We start from the raw sequence: 19,270 nt of genomic DNA on the forward strand, positions 1-19,270 counted from the left end.
TAGCTCTATACACTAAATACCCGAGTGACACCTGGAGTTCCTCAGGTCAGGAGAGCCATGCATGGTGTATAACGACACTGTATTAAAGACTGTATTTCAAGTACCAAGACTCTCAAAACAAAGTCATCTTACACATTCCAAAGGCTTTTCCTTCGTTGCACAATAACTTAAACTGTGTCTTCATGGACATTTTGTGACAGAGCATTTTAAAAGCCAACGGTAAGCAATTCGATCACAAAAGCAAGACCTCGGAAGCAACTGCCACATTTCCATTTCATAACCTTTGTGAAGTCTGTGCTTTTGGGGGTCATGGAATTGTGTCGCTCTAGCTGGCCACCGGCAGAGAGCTGTGCGTGACTGGCAGGTTCACAGCCTGATGCATTATGAGCAATTACAAGGCTGAGTGGCACGCGGGCTGCGGGTGCCGCCGGCGCCCTGAGCCCCTGGCATTGGGCATCTCGGGGAGTGGCTTTAACTGTCCTTCACCAACGGCCTCCCCCGTTTCCCGGCCGTCAGTTTAAGATCGTTTCACACAGATGTCTTCACCTTTCTATGCTCCCCACTTAGGATGTGCAGAGTTTGATTCCTTAAGGATGCCATGTTTTGGCAAAACTATTCTGTGGTGAAGAGGGGAAAAATATCAGAAAAATGGTTGCCTGTGGATGTAAGGGCAGAGGGGGACTGGGAGGGACAGGAGGGAGCTTTCTGGGCGATGGTGATGCTCTCTCTCTCTCTATAGAGGCTTGGATTAAACAGGCACATGCATATGTCCAGACTCAGCAAAGGGCCCCCTAAGACTTATGCATGTCCGCGGCATTTAAACTGTACCTCAAGAGAGAAACAACTTAAGGATATGCATGCTGACCTGCCTAGGGGGAAACGCCTAGGGGTGACTTTGAAATGCATCATAAATGAGTAAGACAGGCTGAGGGATGAGCAGAGGAGTGGATGGGTGGATAGGTGAATAGAAGGTGTTCGCTAAAATGCCGGTGCTAGGTATCCTGGTACTCACTGCAAAATTCTTTCAACGTCTCGGTTTGAAAATTTCCATAGTAAAATGTTTTACATTTTAAAAAGTCACTTCTTCATAATCCTTTTCATTTTAAAATTCACCCAGTAAAAAAAAAAAAAAGGAATCGGCCAGTATTCCCAAAGATTTTGAACCATGATCTTAATTACCCTCTTGCTTGATCATTTCAGGCATTTATAACAATCATCCAAACAGTTAAAACTAAATAAAAATCTTGTTAAATTAATTAAATGTATAATATATTCGCAGCACAGATACCGTGTGTGTGCCCGGTGCCTCTACGTGCTCTAAAGAAAGACACCTTCACCGTGAGACAGTGGATCTGTGTCACGTGTGACAGGAACATGGGTGGAAGGGCTTTTCTGGACCAGGAAGAAGGAGTTCAATTTCTCCAGATGGAGGAAAAGGTTCACTCTAGACCAGGGGTGGGCAAACTTTTTGACTCGAGGGCCACAATGGGTTCTTAAACTGGACCGGAGGCCGGAACAAAAGCATGGATGGAGTGTTTGTGTGAACTAATATAAATTCAAAGTAAACATCAGTACATAAAAGGGTATGGTCTTTTTTTTTTTTTAGTTTTATTCATTTCAAATGGGCAGGATCCGGCCCGCAGGCCGTAGTTTGCCCACGGCTGCTCTAGACTGTGGGAAATTTTATAATTAAGCATAAAACTCTACAGCTAAGAGTACATCATATTCTTATGGTGGTTGCTTCTTGAATATGTCAAAATGTCTAAACTAAATGCACAGAGCCCTGGCCAGTGCTGCTCAGTGGCTAGAGCATCGGCCCACACACCGGAGGTTTGAGTCCTGTCAAGGGCGTGTACCTGGGTTGCAGATTCGTTCCCTGTCCCTAATAGGGGTGCATTTGGGAGTCAACCAACAGATGTGTCTCTCTCACATGGATGCTTCTCTCTCTCCCACACACCACCGCTCCCCCTCTCCTCCCCTCCTACTCCCCACCAACCGCCTTCCAGTCTCTCTAGAAAAATCAATGGGAAAAATATCCTCGATGAGTATAAAAAAAGAGATACATAAATAAAATACATGCACATATATTGGGTCCCCCCTTTTACTGTCTTATATACTGCAAACTTCCGTCCCCAGTATAACCCAGGCACCTCTAGCTACCACTGAGCCCCTGTGATGTGCATCCCATAAAAGCAGGTCCATGTCTGACGTTACTACTTCACGGGATCTTTTCCATGACTAGTTTTCCCTGGAACTCACTGTGGGGAACATGCTCTAAAGCCCTGACGTCCAGGAGTGGACGGTCTGGGATTCAAGAGCCTCCCCAGACCGGGCAGCAAGTGCAAGCACAAGGCTCTCACACAGCGACTCGGCTCCACCCAAAGCCAGGGCACGGCATCACAGGGCTGCCTCCGCTGTGCGCAACCTTCGGACTTTAATACTTGACATCCTTTCTAGGGCGTGTGGATGGCCCCATGTCCTTTAATGAGTACCTTGTCCCTCTAGAAATCTTCAGCTAAATTCCAGTACGCGTGGCCTTACTTCTTTACATCTCATCTGCAAAATGTCAACTTCACAATTTACTCACACGCTTAATGTGAGGATTGAAGCAGATACTTTACAGGTGAAAAGCAGCAGTGCTAGTGTTCAGTGAAGAGCAGTAATTGGTAATAAAATATCTACCCAGGCACACGTTCACGCGTTTGCACAGCCTTGCTGTTTAACCTGGGCCAGAACTCCTCGGATCTCCTTTTAGTTGCAAAGTCCTCCTTCTCAGCCTCCTCACATCACGGGCCACTTCGATGTCATGAGCCGTTTCCCTCGGCTCCCTTTTCAAATCCAAACTCCTTCCTTCGCTCCTCACCCAGGCCTAGCACTCTTCACGGAGTTCACGGGCAAAGACCCGAGAACCCTTTCATCATTTCTCCGCTGGTGGCTGAGAACAGACATGACACTGGACCTGCACCTCCCCTGAGCCTCTAAAAAATTCCGGGCGACTGCGTCGGGCCCCGGGTTCAGACTCGAGATTCTTTATGATCTGCTCCAAGCCATTTTCCACAAGGACCTGCAAATGACCCCAAGCCTGAATGAGGAGTTTCGTTCTGAGGGTCTCTGAAAAAGTCAGGGAGCAAAGGCATTTTTAGGGAAGTTCAGAAGACTGACCACCGCATTGTAATAGAAGATGAAAACTATGCAGAGATTCCAGGGAAAACAGATTTCTAAGGAAAAAAGCAGTGAAACATAGAACCTGGTTTCGGTTATTAGGACACATAATAATGTCTGTTATGTAATACAACACTACATTATCGCTTTGCGATACAAAGAAGCGAGATTTTGGAGCAATAACTTTGTGATGCAATGAAGTGATCCCAGTCAATAAATCCTCAACCGAAAGGGCCCAGTTGACATGGCTCAGTGGTTGAGGGTCGACCACATGCCTGGGTTGCAGGCTCAATCCCAGTGAGGGGGTGCAGGAGGCAGCCGATCAATGATTCTCTCTCATCATTGATGTTTCTCTCCCCCCCTTCCTCTCTGACATCAGTAAACATATATCTTAAAATAAATAACTCCTCAGCAGAAAGGGACGTTTCGGTGGAGGGAGCCGGGCCAGTGGGAACATTTCAGAGCAACCTTGCAAAGTAATCGTTCCTATCGATCAGCTTAGGAATCTCCATGCTATGTTTCCACTAAGCTAACCATACAGGATTCTTCACATTTACTATTAAGTTCAGAATCTTGTCCAACACAGCATGCAGGTTTAAAGACAGTTAACTCTCCCTTAAAGCCGTGAGGGCAAACACAGGGCCTGAGGCCCAGGTCCATTGGGCCAGTCCAGCACGCTGACATCTTCTTCCCAGGAAACACGGTGAATTTAAGTTGCAGGTAGGAGTCCTATTTTGCTGGAATGTTCGCTGTACTCACTGAACCCCGAAGGCCAGGTGCACTGACGTTCCTCCTCCGTCTGTCAGGACCTGCTCTTGAAACCAGCGTGGCCCGGGAGCATCTCCCGCACGCACTCCTGGCTGGTGACGTCCCGCAGGCAGGCAGCACACATCTGAATCTCCGGGCTGCGCTTTTTATTTGCAATATTCTAAAAGCGCGGTCTCCTTTATTGTTCCCTGGTTCTGTATTTCAATCTTAGAGAAAATGATAGGGCAATTAGGGCCTTATTCCGCAAATCAGCGAGCCCGCCTTCCTTGTCTACATAAATAATGGGTGCTCGGTTTCTTCTCTAAACGAGAAAGATGTAAAGCAGTAGGAAGAGAAGCACTGAGAATGCCCAAGGAAACAGATGTTTCGGCCGTGTGTTTAAGAGATCAGGACTAGGAGAAAAACAATGCGGCATTAAAAAAAATTTGAGTATGTAAAACACTGAGTTAATCCCTAGAGTCCTAGAAAACACTTGCAAAATGATTCCCATGGTAAAATAGACAAACCTATCATTTCTAAAAGGAAAGAGAAACGTTTTGGGTAAAAGGAGCAGAATGTACACTAAAAACTTTGTCAAAAATACTTCGATAGAGTCTCTTTATCAAGAAATGGCCAGTTGCCCAACTATTTCCTTTTTACCCAAGGAAAGCCTAGCTGTTGACAATGTTTTATTTTGAAACCAGAGCAGCCCACAGGGCCCAGGAGGACTTTCCAAGTACAAAAACGTCCGCGACAAACCACGCCACAGCTGATGGCACCAGCCCCACACCCGTCAGTGCCCCAGAGTCTATCCCACAACCACAACCACGCGCACGCTCCTGTGGGATGGCTTCGTGGGAGCCATGGCTCACTCTTCCCTTTCCATGGGTGGTAGAAGGTAGCATGGTTCCTGGTTTTACAAGAAAAGCCAAGAAAAAGGGAAATCTCACCCAAGTGATTGGACAAACAGAATCTGATAAAACGTGAATCTTCCTCTTCTCCTTTCCCTTACGTAACTGTAGAAGCTCTGAAGCTGGGGTTGTTCGTGACCTCAGGAGGCGATGAGCCCACAGGGGCAATGGCGGGGGGAGGCATGTGGGGGTGTTGCACACGTGACTGTGTGTGTGGCGGGGGAGGGGGGCATCCAGTCCAACACTTCTTCCTGAAGAGGGTTAAGAGCTTCCTGAAGGAGGTCATGGTCCATAGGTCGGCGCTCAACCACTGAGCCACGCCAGCCAGGCGGCCTGCTCTTCTTTAAAGTCCACCTGGCCGTGTCTCACCTACCAGCCACAGAAGGCCCGACTGCAAGCAGCTGGGTGGGCAGCCTGAACGAGCCGACTTTCCACCCGTGGACAGGGAAGCTCCACTCTGGCCTGGAGGAAGCCGCTGCTTCTGAGCGGCGGAGACGCCCACGCTGACCGCCGCCTTTCAGAGGCAGCAGAGCGTCCGAGAAAGATGTCCCCAGGCACCCTCGGAGGGCACCCCTCGGAGCGTCTCACAACATCCATCACGGTGGCAGATGACTTCATAAGCTTCTCTCCTGGACATGTCAGCTCACACGCGAAGAGACACAGAATCCAGGAATCAGAATCTCAGCAGGGAGGGCAACGTGCCAGGGGGAGGACGCCGGCCCCGAAGCAAGTCAGATGGCAGCCCTGGCTCAGACACTGCCCAGCGGACATCAGTCCCGGGCAGGGTGGGTCATGATGCAGTGGCCTTCCCGAAGCTGCTGCAGCCACACACAGCAAACAGGGGTCACATTCTATTCCCCAGCCGCTCAGCTCCTTGTCTGCCTGGCGTTATCGCATAAATAACAAAGCCACACATGAGACCCTGCTCCGAACATTATCATTGATAAAACAAGTGAAATTGAAGAAGACATCAGGGTATTAGAAATGAATAACAGAGTAGAGAAGGTGTATTTGATATTTCCACAATTTCTGCAATATGGCCTCCTGAATAAGCTAAATGAATTATGTCCGAAATCTACTGCTACTTTATTTAAGTACTAGAGGCCCGGTGCATGGATTCATGCACATTGAAAGGAAATTAATTAGAAGGTGGCCGGCAGGGTGGAACTGAGCAAGATGGGCCAGACACACCCTGAAGCCAACCTCCCTTGGTCCCTCCCCAGCCAGCCGCACCTGGGGCTGCACCAGGGCTCGAAGGGTGTCTGAGGTGTGAGCGGGGTCCCTTCAGCAGGTGGGGTCCCTCGTCCTGGCCTGTGGCAATCAGGCCAAAATCGGCAGTCTGACATCCCCCAAGGGGTCCCAGAGTGCAAGAGGGCACTCTGCAAAGTTGCTATTGTTCAGCAGTTCCTGCATTAAGCGTCTGCCCCCTGGTGGTCAGTGTACATCATATCTACTGGTCGGATGGTCAAATGGCTGGATAGTCCCTTAGGTTTTTATATATATATATATATATATATATATATATATATATATATATATATATATATATGTACACACTAGATTGGTAGTCTTCTTTCCTAGTAGAAACAAATTACTGTAAAAAGCACTTGAACTTATAAAATTTTAAGGAAAGTTAAAGATATCATTAAGTATGCCTTTCAATTGGTCCAGGATTTTTTTTAAGTCTGGGTTAGGCCCTGGCCAGGTAGCTTAGTTGAATAGAGTGTCATCCTGCTATGCCAAGGTTGAGGGTTTGATCTCAAGGCACATGCAAGAATCAACCAATGAATGCAGAGATAAGTGGAACAACAAATCGCTGATTCTCTTCCTTCCTCTCTCTATAAAGTCAATTTTTAAAAATCTGGGTTTTTAACATATCTATAATTCTGAGAGTATCTGATGCTGCTAGCTTATGAAAGAGATAGTCATAGATAAAATTCTTGTACTTTGTACCAAAACTTCCTTAATGTACCAGGTATTCCAAATGCAAGCCAAAATCCTTATTCAAGCAAGCCAAGTAAAATTAATCACTCAGAAAAGTACTGGGATAAATATTTTAAACTATTTATTTAAGAAATAATAAGGTTTCCTTTCAGAGATGTAACCAAGCATTTTCCTGGTTACTGGTGCACAGACTAAAAGCTTTAGCAGCTCATGAATACTTTTATCATTTCCTCTTTTACTCCAGCAAGAAAACAAACAACAGACACTATTAAATTGAAATATACCGGGACCTTTTTTATCCTGAGGACAAAAGATCTCCATCTCAGTAATAGCTGTAACAGATGCAACGTTTCCATTCTCTATGGCCTGGATTTGTTAGCACTTTTGTTAGATAACAAAATCCAGGTAAAGAGAGGAAGTGCAACTCTTGGTAAGACAACATACATCATTGAACCAATGCACTCTGACCTTCTCAAGATCTCACTGGTCAACAGAAAAGGAATCTGTGTCCTCACAGGCAAGCCATCTTGCTCCCTGGGTCTTGGGCTTCTCAAAGATAATAAAGTATTTTACTTCTGAGTCTTGTTAATCTATAAACTCTCTGTTAGCAAAGACCATGATACGCTAACATCCATCCATAATAGGTGACCAAAAGAGCAACGTGCAGAATGCAGACCCCAAAGGTTCTTTGCAATCTGCTTAATCTTCATTTCTATAATTTCTCAAGTCTGATCTTCGGGTGGGCAGGCCCATTCAATGCAGTAAAACAAATAAGATGGTGAGAGGTCCATACAAACGTGGTGGTAGAATGAGTGGAAGGTCCTAAGAGAAAGAAATGACTGGCCGCAGCGGAAGGTCAGCTGAAGAACCATCTGCCTTTGTGTTAAAGGCAGAGGATCACAAAGACAAAAAAGATGAGAAGAGAAATCAGACCAGTTAAGTCTTAAAATTATGTATTGATAAATATGTCCTTCCAATTTTTTTAAAGAGTTTCCCATTAGACTTTGCCCAAACTCTATAAAAACTCTAGTTCTAACCTTTATAGAAAATCATAGATGTATAGTTTCTCTTTCAGAAGTAATTTTTGGTCCTTCTGTTTTTCAGTTAAAACCTTCATAGAATATCCTATATAATAAAAGGGTAATATGCAAATCAACCAAACAGTGGAACGACTGGTCACTATGACGTGCACTGACCACCAGGGGGCATCGCCTGTATTGAGCGTCTGCCCCCTGGTGGTCAGTGCACTCCCACCGGGGGAGCACCGCTCAGCCCCAAGTCGGGTTGACAGCTGGAAGCACAGCAGCCCGCCTCTGTGGCAGCGCTAAGGATGTCCCACTGTGGCTCATGGGGAGTGGGCCTAAGCCATCAGTCGGACATCCCCTGAAGGTTCCCAGCCTGCAAAAGGGCACAGGCCAGGCTGAGGGACACCCCACCCCCGAGTGCACAAATGTTGTGCACCAGGCCTCTAGTTTATATAATAAAAGCCTAAGCAACTGTCACAGCAGAACAACCGGTCACTATGATGCGCACTGACCACCAAGGGGCAGACACTCAACGCAGGAGCTGCCCCCTAGTGGTCAGTGTACTCCCACAGGGGGAGCGCCGCTCAGCCAGAAGCCAGGCTCATGGCTGGCGAGCGCAGCTGCCATAGTGGGAGCCTCTCCCAATTCTGCGGCAGCAGGTGCAGCAGGCCAGGAAGAGCGCAAGCGGCGTGGCACCTGACCCCAATTCAGGCTCCTACCTGGCCACCTGCCACTTGGTGCACTGCTAGATCCCCCAAGGGGTTCCAGACTGCGAGGGGGATGTCCGATTGCTGGTGGGGATCGGGCCTAGGCCAGCAGTTGGGTATCCCCTGAGGGGTCCCAGACTGCGAGAGGACACAGGCTGGGCTGAGGGACACCCTTCCCCTCCCTGCCAGTGCACAAATTTCGTGCAATGGGCCTCTAGTCTAATTATAATTTGAAATAAAATCAAAATTTTCCTAATTTTTATTTTAAAATGTTTATGCTCTTAGGGCAACAAAGGAATTAGTACTTAGAAGTTCACATTTGGACAGTCTATATTAAGATTCCAAAATACAGAGAAAAAGCTGTAAGCCACATGTCTGTATCAAAATGACTTATAACAGTAAAATTCCAGAAATAACTAAAAATTATTAAAATAAGAATGATTACATAAATTGTGGCATACCCACTGGATCTTCTATTTTGAAGCCAGTCAAAATGATGGACATAAAACCCAAGTGGCCACATGCAATTGCTTTATTTAAAAAAAAATAGATAATAAGCTGGAAAGAATCCATCCCCTATAAAAAGAACAGTTTTAATTAATCAAACAACATAAGAACACAAAAGCAAAATCGCTCATCATGATATTTCATAAAGAAACCAGAAAAGCTAAACTAAAGATGCATTTTTAATAAAGACAGATCTGAGCTATTTTCAAAATCTTTTCTTCTTACACTTATACATGTCACTGAATACTGGAAAAAAAAATTCTCATTGTGTAAAAATCCAAATAAAGTCACTCCAATTATTTAAAACCCTAACTATTATACTTAGGATCTTGTCACTGAATTAAACTAAAAGAATTTAACATTAAGTCACTGCACAAAGATACACTTATTCTTTTTATAAAAATCAACCAAAATAGATCTTTAAAAAAATCCAGAGTAAGAACAAAGAACTGGGCCAGACTCAGTTTCCTTAGCAATGAAAGTATAAAACTAAGAGTCTGGAAAGATGCATTAAAAAAAATCATTTTAATTTTAATTGTGCCACTTATCAAAGATTTTTTTTAATCAGCATGTCTTTATTTTATTATTTCTTCCTACCACCTAGTCTACAGCAACCATTATGACATCACACTGTTTTACTTACCTAGCACTAACTTTTATCTGATATATTTCTATTTTACTTGTTTTTTTATTGTGTCTCTGGCCACTGGAAGTGGACTCCTAGGGTAAAGGAGTGTTTTCTCTCTTATTCCCCCAGAGCTGCTGCACAGGTGTGTGGGTCTTACATAGGTGAAGCGCACATCACTGCAGTTACACAAGGCCCCACCTGCTCCACCGAGCGAGGCAGCCACCTGATTCATCGTCATGCATGTCAGAGATGCTGGCCATCTTCGCACTATGGTGCTGCAACCCGTCTGCATGCATGCGCCGGGCTCTGCACGTGGTGTGTGAGTTTTTCATCACAGGAAAGCGCAAACCGCAGAGAATGGTCCCTTCTGGGGAGCCACTGGCAGACAGTGCACTACAGATCGGCACTGCCCCCCCCCCCCCCCCCCGTCTCATAAACACACACACACACACCTGGAGCACTTTTCACCAGGAAGTGATGGGTAAAAACTTGTTCAGGTTTTTGCCTTTTCAAAGTGGGTTTCAATCACTGGAAGTAGCTTTAGAGAGTGAGATTTGAGAACTTCATCATTTGCAGTTGACTGGCTTTCTAGACCTTCTGAAGACTGGCTTTGACCCCTGTAATGATCCATTGCTCCCAATAAAAACTTCCATCAATGCCACGACAGTGGACAAAATCACCCTGAAACCAGCGGTCAGAGTAAGGATGGCTCCTAGGTGCATCTCTCGCCTTCAAGAGCAGCCACGCTTGGAGCAGGCCCCGGTGCTGGCTGCGCTCTGCGTGTGTCGCCAGCTCCGCTGAGGGCCAACGGCCAACGAAATGAAGCCGGTGGGAACAGACAAGGACTGGGTGCAGCTTCCAAAGCACCACACACTGCACCACAACACAGCCCCCTGAGACAATACGATACGCCAGGAGGATACGCGCCCTAACATTCCGTCTCCCCCTGTGGTTGCCGGCTGCTGGCCTGCGAGGCCTGTGAATTGAGAAGCCAGACTGAGCTGGCTGGACCTGGTCATTACGACCATTTAACACTAGAGCAGACGAAAGGCTCTACATGGAGAGAACGTCAAAGTGGAACCCAGGCCTCACACAACCACCTGAAACGTCCCAGTTTCACATCCGCTTTGAAATTAGAGGATTTTTTTTCACCCTGTGACATAGCTCATTGTTCTGAGACAGGAACATGTTGGGCACCAGAAAAAAACACAGCTGCTCCAGTGAGGGCTCTCCCCAAGGTGAGAAAATGCCCTACCTTCTCTCCTCCTTCCTGCCAATTCATTCCCCCACTTTCCTGGAAGGAAGATGAAAAAAATGGCACAGACACAGGTAAACACTTACAAACATACATTAGTTTAAGCCGCTGTAGCCTTCAGAGGAGCAAAACGGTTGGAGGGCCTGGTGAATAATAAAGAAGCAGAAGTGTGAAGACGGAGATGACGAAAACTGTAAAGCACAAGTGGACAGTGGGCATTCAAGCGCGCTCTCCGAGACACTGAGCATCTGCAGGTACAGTTTAGAGCTCAAATGAGATGATTCTTTTTGTGGAGGGCCGAAAGGGTAGAGGCTGGAAAACAGGAGTAACTGAAGAGAGGGGAAGAATAAGGGAACAAAGTAGGAAAGAAAGGAGAGAGGAGACCAGGCAAACTGATTTAGTATGAAAGGGAGAAAATCGAGCCGTGGCCGGTGTGGCTCAGTTGGTTGGGCATCATCCCAGGCACCAAAAGGTTGTGGTTTGATGCCCAGTCCAAGCATAGGCCTGGGCTGCCGGCTCCTGCCTCAGGAGGAGGTTTGCAGGAGGCAACCCAATGGAAGTTTGACTCTCACATTGATGTTTTTCTCTCTCTCCCTCTCCCTTCCCCTCTCTCTAAAAATCAATAAAAATATTTTTTAAAAAGAAAGTCTATCAAACAGACCAGTACATGAAGGATTTAATAAAGCATAAGCAGTGATTGACATATCAGATCATATTTTAAAATGCCTGAATGCAGCTTAGTCTATAAAGAAGCCCTATATGTTCTATCACTAGTAGCATAAGAAATCAATAAGCACTTTAGTAAAAGGAAGGTTTAAACAGAAGATAAGAGGAAATATAGAACTAACGGCATTTTTCCATGCAGACTTCAAACAATCTAGTCACTAAGGAGCTGTGGGACTGAGGGAGGGAGAGACCACTCCGAGGTCTTACTCTACTACGTGACACATGGGGTAGTTTTGACATATCTCTTTTCAGCAACATTTATCTATTAATCAAGATGCAGGTTTATGGTCTAATTCTGAGCCTTATTGCATGGTTCTCATCAGCAATAATTTTGTATAATCTACCATGAATATAAATATATATACACACATATGTATGTGTGTATATATATATATCCTATATAATAAAACGTTAATACGCAAATTGACAGAACAGTGGACCGACCAGTCACTATGACGCACACTGACCACCAGGGGCAGATGCTCAATGCAGGAGTGGTCAGTGTGCTCCCACAGGGGGAGCTCTGCTCAGCCAGAAGCCAGGCTCAGGGCTGGCGAGCACAGCGGCAGTGGCGGGAGCCTCTCCTGCCTCCTTGGCAGCACTAAGGATGTCTAACTGCTGGCTAGCTGGCAGTAAGACATCCCCTGAAGGCTCCCAGACTGCAAAAGGGTGCAGGCCGGGCTGAGGGACCCCACCTCCCTGAGTGCATGAATTTCATGCACTGGGCCTCTAGTATGTGTACACACACACACACACACACACACACACACACACACATCAGCTTTAGTAAGGCAATTTAGGATGCATTTTACATATTTGAAATTGAAAACCAGGAGCTAACTATTTATTTTAACGAGCTGTCAAGATATGTACAGTTTTGCCAAAGTAACATTCTTTATACTGGTTTTCTGAAAAGAAGATAAAACTTAGAATTCCCTCAACAAACTAGAGGTACATAAAATTGTCATAAAATTCCTATGCAACATGAGACTCAGATGCTGCCCAAATCCTCCAAAAGTAAGAGTTATTTCCACAAAATTATCCCTGGTTTTGAACTCAGATAATTTGTTGCCCATTTCCCTATAACATATATTATTTTCTATTGGTGGATAAAAAAGGATAAAATTACAGCACAGGTTTTTATTATTAAATTTTATTGCAATCTTTAAAAATACCCTACTGTTGAATTCCTGTTTCTCTGCCACTAATCTCTCGAGGTGGGGTGGAGGTGGGGGTGGGCCCCCACCCCAAGTCTCTGGAGTTCTAAGGGAAGAGAAAGGAATCTGAACAGCAGATGGCTCCCACTCGTCCATTCAAAGCCAAGATATGACTCTGCTTACTACAACAAGAAGCCACCCTTTCTTCCTCCCATCTCTTCTGTAGCACTTACACAATACTACGTAATTCACACATTTACTGCACTGCATATCTGTCCCTTCCTGTTAAAAAGAAGGTCAGCTTGACAAGGACAGAAATCTGCATGGTTTTGTCCACTGACCCATCCTAAGGACCTAGAATAGTGCGTGGCCCATAGTAAGTGCTCAAAAACATAGTGAATGAATGAACTCCTACTGTGCCTGGCCAGTAAAGTTTAAGAAGCCATCTATTTTTAAATGCACCTGAATTTCAAATACGTGGGAGGGGAAATGTGCATCTTACGAACCATAAAATACCCTAGTTATAAATGTAGAAAACCAAAACATGTAATAAGTGGCAAACAGCTTACCATCAGAAACCCTATCACGAGGTGGTCATCATTTGCTGAGATATTTGCAGCTGAGATAATCCATCTAGACTGCTAGGACTCTATGGATCTCAAAACCAAGAGCCAAGATCTCAGTGAAGCCAAATAATCCTTCAGAGGTAAAAATGAAAGGCGGGGGTCCTAGATGGAACCAAGGTTTCTCAATCTCTTGTTGACCAAAAGAGTATTTTTTTATCTTTATTGTTGAAAGTATTACATATGTCCCCTTTTCTTCCCACTGCCCCAATCTAGCCCCTCCCGCCCCCTGCCCAGGCCTTCACTACCCTATTGTCTGTGTCCACAGGTTATGCACATACGCATTCAAATTTGTTGGTTGATCTCATCCCACCCAGCCAGCCTTCCCTCTGAGGTTCCTCAGTCTGTTCCATGGTTCTGTGCCTCTCGATCTATTTTGTTCATCAGGTTCCACAGATGAGCGAGATACTGTGATATTTGTCTTGCTCTGAGTGGCTGTTTGGTGTCTAACAGAAAGCAAGGAAGATGTGATGGCACAGAGGGCTGGCTTATAGCAATAAATAAAAAAGAACCATCCCCACCCTCCCTCCTAAGGAAATCATCTTCCTCCTCCTCTCGGATGCATTGCTGACACGCTTTTTCCATTTCCAATCCAGTCTCAACAGCTTGTGAAACGGCTGGCAGTATAATAACCATCTCAGCCCATAGATCATCAGGCTTTTCGCTTCAAGGATGGTTTCTCCAGCCAGATGTTCTCTCCCTGAAGACACAGGAAACAAGGTTCTGTCCTGAAGACTCGGGCACCTTTGTCCGTGTTAAAAACCTAATCCTCTAAACCAGTGGTTCTCAACCTGTGGGTTGCGAACAATGAAAATACATCCTGCATATCAGATATTTACATTATGATTCATAACAGTAGCAAAATTATAGTTATGAAGTAGCAACGAAAATAATTTTATGGTTGGGGGTCACCACAGCATGAGGAACTGTATTAAAAGGTCATGGCATTACAGGTTTCCTCTACATTTTATTTCTCAACTAGAGGCCCGGTAAACAAAAATTTGTGCACTCGGGGGGGTCCCTCAGCCTGGCCTGTGCCCTCTCGCAGTCTGGGACCCCTTGGGGGATGACCACCTGCTGGCTTAGGCCCGCTCCCCGGGGGATTGGGCCTAAGCTTGCAGTCAGACATCCCTCTGGCAGCCCGGGAGCCCTCGGGGGATGTCCACTTGCCAGCAGGGAACAGGCCTAAGCTGCAGTCGGACATCCTTAGCGCTGCTGAGGAGGCGGGAGAGGCTCCCACCACCACCACTGTACTGGCAGCCGTCAGCCTGGCTTGTGGCTGAGCAGAGCTCTCCCTGTGGGAGCACACTGACCACCAGGGAGCAGCTCCTGCATTGAGCATCTGGCCCCTGGTGGTCAGTGTGTGTCATAGTGACCAGTCATTCCCAGTCACTCTGCTGTTAGGGTCAATTTGCATATTACCCTTTTATTATATAGGATAGAAGCCTGGTGCATGGGTGGGGGCTGGCTGGTTTGCCCTGAAGGGTGTCCTGGATCAGGGTGGGGGTCCCGCTGGGGTGCCTGGCCAGTCAGGGTGAGGGGCTGATGGGTGTTTGCAGCTGGTCACACCCCCTTCAGGGTGGGGGTCCCCACTGGGGTGCCTGGCCAGCCTGGGTGAGGAGCTGATGGCTGTTTGCAGGCTGGTCAAGCCCCCCTGCCCCCAGTGGGGACCCTCACCCCATGGAGGTTTGGTTAGCCTGGGTGAGGGGCTGATGGCTGTTTTCAGGCTGGCCACACCCCCTTTTGGGTGGGGGGGTCCCTACTGGGGTGACTGGCCAGTCTGGGTGAGGGGCTGAGGGCCGTTTTCAGGCTGGTCAAGCCCCCCCGGCGACAGAAACTCCCAGCCTCTCCTTTTTTTGTTTTTTTTTTTAATTCTGGGATTTATTTATCTTCTATAATTGAAACTTTGTAGCCTGGAGTGGAGCTCAGAGCCGGCCAGGGCAGGTGGGAGGGAAGCTTGGCTTTCCTCCATCACCAGGGGCAACCCAAGGCTCCAGCTCTGGGGCCACCCGCTGAAAGCAGGTATCTGGGGTTTATTTATCTTCTATAATTGAAACTTTGTTGCTTTAAGTGGAGCTCAGAGCCGGCAGCAGAGGCGGGAAGCTTGGCTTCCTCCATCATTGGGGCAACCAAGCCTCCTGCTTGCTCCAGCACCGTGGCTGCTGGCTGCCATCTTGGTTGGGTTAATTTGCATATGGTCGCTCTGATTGACTGGTGGGCGTGGTTTAAGGCGTGGCGAAGGTTCGGTCAATTTGCATGTTTGTCTTTTATTAATGTAGATGTTTGGGCTTTCATAATACGGTAAACAAGTTTTAATGTTCTCTTTGTCGCTGGGGTGTGCAGGATTGCCTAGAATACTAGTCAATACAGGTTGATGAACTTGACCTTGAATTTTCTCCCAACAGCCTTGATTCTCATAATTAACCTCTGAAGTTAAGTACAACCACCCATTGTTCCCATTCCATACCTGACAAAACTTAAGCATGGAGAGTTTAGGACTTTGCCCAAAGTCACACAGTTCAGAAGTGGCATTGTCAAAATTGAATCCCTGGCCCTGTGACTCTGGGCCCAACACATTTCTTGCAATCACAGACTTAATGTCCCATGCCCGGGAGCTTGCCTTCCCTTTCTCTTCCCTCACATGACAAATGGTACTTGTCCCCAAAAGCTGGCTTGCTCAGTTACTGCAACCACGGCCACAATAAGTTAATCATTATTAATGTGGTAATTCCCTACCTAGTTACACTTGCATTTTAGCACTAATATTGTAAAATTAGAGAGGGCAGAGACTCCTGGAAATGCACAACACTGACAGCTAGCCAGCTTCCAGGGCGACCAGAACACTTAGTTCTCCTGGGCCTCAAATTCTGCATGTGCAAAAGCGAGCTGAAGTGTAGATGAACCGAGGTCTTTTCCTGCTTAAAAACCTGCTATTCTAAATCCTTACCGATGATACCAATCAGATCTCTTGCTAAATTTTACTTCTTAATATTTAGTATTTTGTATGTGTGTGTTGAAAGAAAAAAAGGAAATTATAGAAACCTAGCTTTTCCAGACCACAGTGGGGGAGAATGCAAAGGCAGAAACAGAAATTTAACTCTATCCGGCCGCACGGCCTGATGAAGAAGGGTGTGTGTGCATTAACATTGTGGAGGCGCGGAGGCTGATGAGAACCACACGGACGCAGCTGCCACAGCAGCCTGCCAGGTGCACAGGGGCTGGTCTGTTTGGCCCGCTTGTAACACACTTGTTTTTTGTAGACGGCAAAGCGACACTTTTCTCATTACAGATGCCCTCGTTCTTCCCACAAACTTACTGTAAAGTCTCCAGATGCCACTAATTTGTCCCTTACTGCAAATCTATAAAATTCTGTGACATATGGAAAATGCTCAGCACTCCTTTAGACGCTTCAAGAAACAGCATAGACATCACTGAGTTTCTAAATCGAGCCATGCTACCCAGGTATTTTTGTCTAAAAGATATAAGACTTAAATTTCCCACATTTTTCTTTTACAGCTTTCAGGCCACTTAACTGTTTCAATCTCCAAGATATCCATTATTTTTTCAGTAAGTGATAAATAAAATGTGGATTTTTTTACTATTTGTTTGGCATAAAGCTTTGTGGAAGCAAATTTTCCTTGTGTATTTTCTTTGCATGAATAAATGTCTATTAAAATGTAAATTATTTCCACTTAATCTTTCAAATTAAAAGTCATTTCAAAATAATAATAAAGAAAATATATCAGTTTTTATAGTTATTATAATTACCATCAATAATATCCATGAGATACTTCCTATTTTAACAAATGAGGAACCTATGACGGCACTATGCTGTTACAAATAAAGAAAACCTACCTTACGGAACCAATAAAATTATTTCTCCATTCTCTTCTCCTTTGCCTCTCTGCTGTATTTCCTCCAAAAAATTTTTTTCCTCCATGAGTCAGTATGGTGGTTGCCAAAGGAAAGGGGGGGGCAGGGAGGTAGTGTTTGATTCTATGCACTTTTTAAATTATTTTTTATTACTGAACATATCAATGTAAGCTTTTGCTCGTGGCATCTTAAACTCTGCACAGGCCTTCCTCTAACAGAGCATCCCGTCGGGTGAACATTCCACAATTTCTGTTCTGCCCAAGTGCTGGGCAGTTGCCTTCATTTTTGTTGTTGTTGTTGTTGTTTTACCATTACAAGTAATTCTATAAGAAACATGTCAGGCATAACATTTTTCCAGTATTTAAGATTCTTTACTTAGAATAGGTTCCTCAAAGTTAAACTACTATGTATCAAAAACAATAATCAAAATCAAAAGGCAATGAGATGCCTGGAATCTGTGACAAAATAATAAAGTGTAGGGAGTTAGACGGGGGTTACAGATGAAAAGAGAGTGTATGTTTATATGTTCAAACAAAACTAAAATGCAGACTGCATCTCGGAAAATAATGTATACGCACACTCGTCCTCGCACAGATGAAAGTTCCTTAAGGCTCTTGGTGCACACTGCCCAGTCGCTTCCCGAAAGAGCGCTAATCCTTTCTGCTCCCGCGTTCAGCTTTAGGGTTTACTGTGGAGGCTTTGTTTTTCAAGCCCCTTTGCTTTGAAGTCTGCTTATATGTTGACTTTGGCGCATCCCTAACCTACGGCCAATGTTTTCTGTTGAGATGTTCCCGAGTTCTCACTTTATTCTGGACACTTGCAATTGCTCCTATGACGCTCTGTTGTTCCACAGGCAAACATGTTCCCCTCAGAGCAAGAACTGGAAACAACGCTCTGCCCCAGGGGCAGGATCGGATCGCTGTTTGCAGAGCGGTGCTCAGCACAATGATAGTGTTTAGCAAAGACTGGAAGCGGCATTGCCTCGCCCCCTCAGGGCTGCACAACATGCCCTCAGACTGCGTACTGATATGCAAGCAGGTGCAGCTGTCATTACGCTGCTGAAATTTTTATTTATTTTATTTTATTTTATTTTGTTTTTTGTTAATCCTCACCTGAGGATATTTTCCCATTGATTTTTAGAGAGAGTGTAAGGGAGAGGGAGAGACAGAGAGAAACATCAATGTGAGCGAGACACATTGATTGGTTGCCTCCTGCACCAGGTACCGTGACCAGGGCCCGGGAACCTGCAACAGAAGTATGTGCCCTTGACCAGAATCGAACCTGGGACCCTTCAGTTCACAGGCCCACACTCTATCTGCTGAGCCAAGCCAGCCAGGGCCACTGTTGAATTCTTAAAAGTGGGCTACAGAAATGCTTATATGACATAATCCCATTGTGCATATTTCATATACACATATGCACACAAAACACAGAAATAATCTTGCAAGTGTATGTCCCAAGAAAAACAGATAGTGTCTTCTTGGGGGGTTGATATTACAAGTGATTTTTTATAAACATCTTTATCTTTATTTATATGCTTTCATTTTAACGATAAACATTGTAAGTGTATCTTTTTAAAATTTATCAACTAAAGTAACTCTCAAAATCATCAATATTTGAGCAATTGATTTTGTACACATGTCAATTTCCAGCTCAATGATATCAAGTCCCCCACCGTGATACACTGACTTCACAATCACTAAACAACTTGCTAGACAACATGGCCACCGCTCTCATCACACTACTCTGCTTCTAAAGTTTCAAAATAGGGTTTCACACGCTCGCCTGGCGAAGCCGTGCGGGAGAGGCTGCGCACCCACTCCTGCCTCCTCCACTCACTAGACCGGGAGCTGAGCCCTCTACACACCAACAAACGGGCACAAACATGATGGTACACACGCCATAGGCTGCTACGCAGATATACATCAAGCTGCGGACATCCACTTTACAACTGGGTTACTTATTCTACATAAAAGTGCTGAGCGCGATACCGGCCACAGGAAGC

General features: G+C 45.5%; 1 protein-coding gene across 7 annotated transcripts in view; it reads right to left on the reverse strand.

Annotated features, from left to right (window-relative positions):
• IMMP2L (inner mitochondrial membrane peptidase subunit 2) overlaps positions 1-19,270 on the reverse strand; it is a 477,803-nt gene that overhangs the window by 401,431 nt on the left and 57,102 nt on the right. Inside the window, exon 5 of one of the 7 annotated variants that reach the window (XM_059655895.1) lies at positions 13,624-13,838. The exons of 5 other annotated variants lie outside the window; for them this stretch is intronic. In XM_059655895.1, the coding sequence (XP_059511878.1) occupies positions 13,697-13,838 (142 nt within the window). In that variant the 3' untranslated portion in view covers positions 13,624-13,696. Of the gene's footprint in view, positions 1-13,623; positions 13,839-13,888; positions 14,093-19,270 lie in introns of those variants that run through there. One more of the 7 variants, XM_059655897.1, reaches the window with a different exon arrangement.

This window comes from Myotis daubentonii, chromosome 10 (genome assembly GCF_963259705.1).
Source record: "Myotis daubentonii chromosome 10, mMyoDau2.1, whole genome shotgun sequence".
Taxonomy (NCBI): Eukaryota; Metazoa; Chordata; class Mammalia; order Chiroptera; family Vespertilionidae; genus Myotis; species Myotis daubentonii.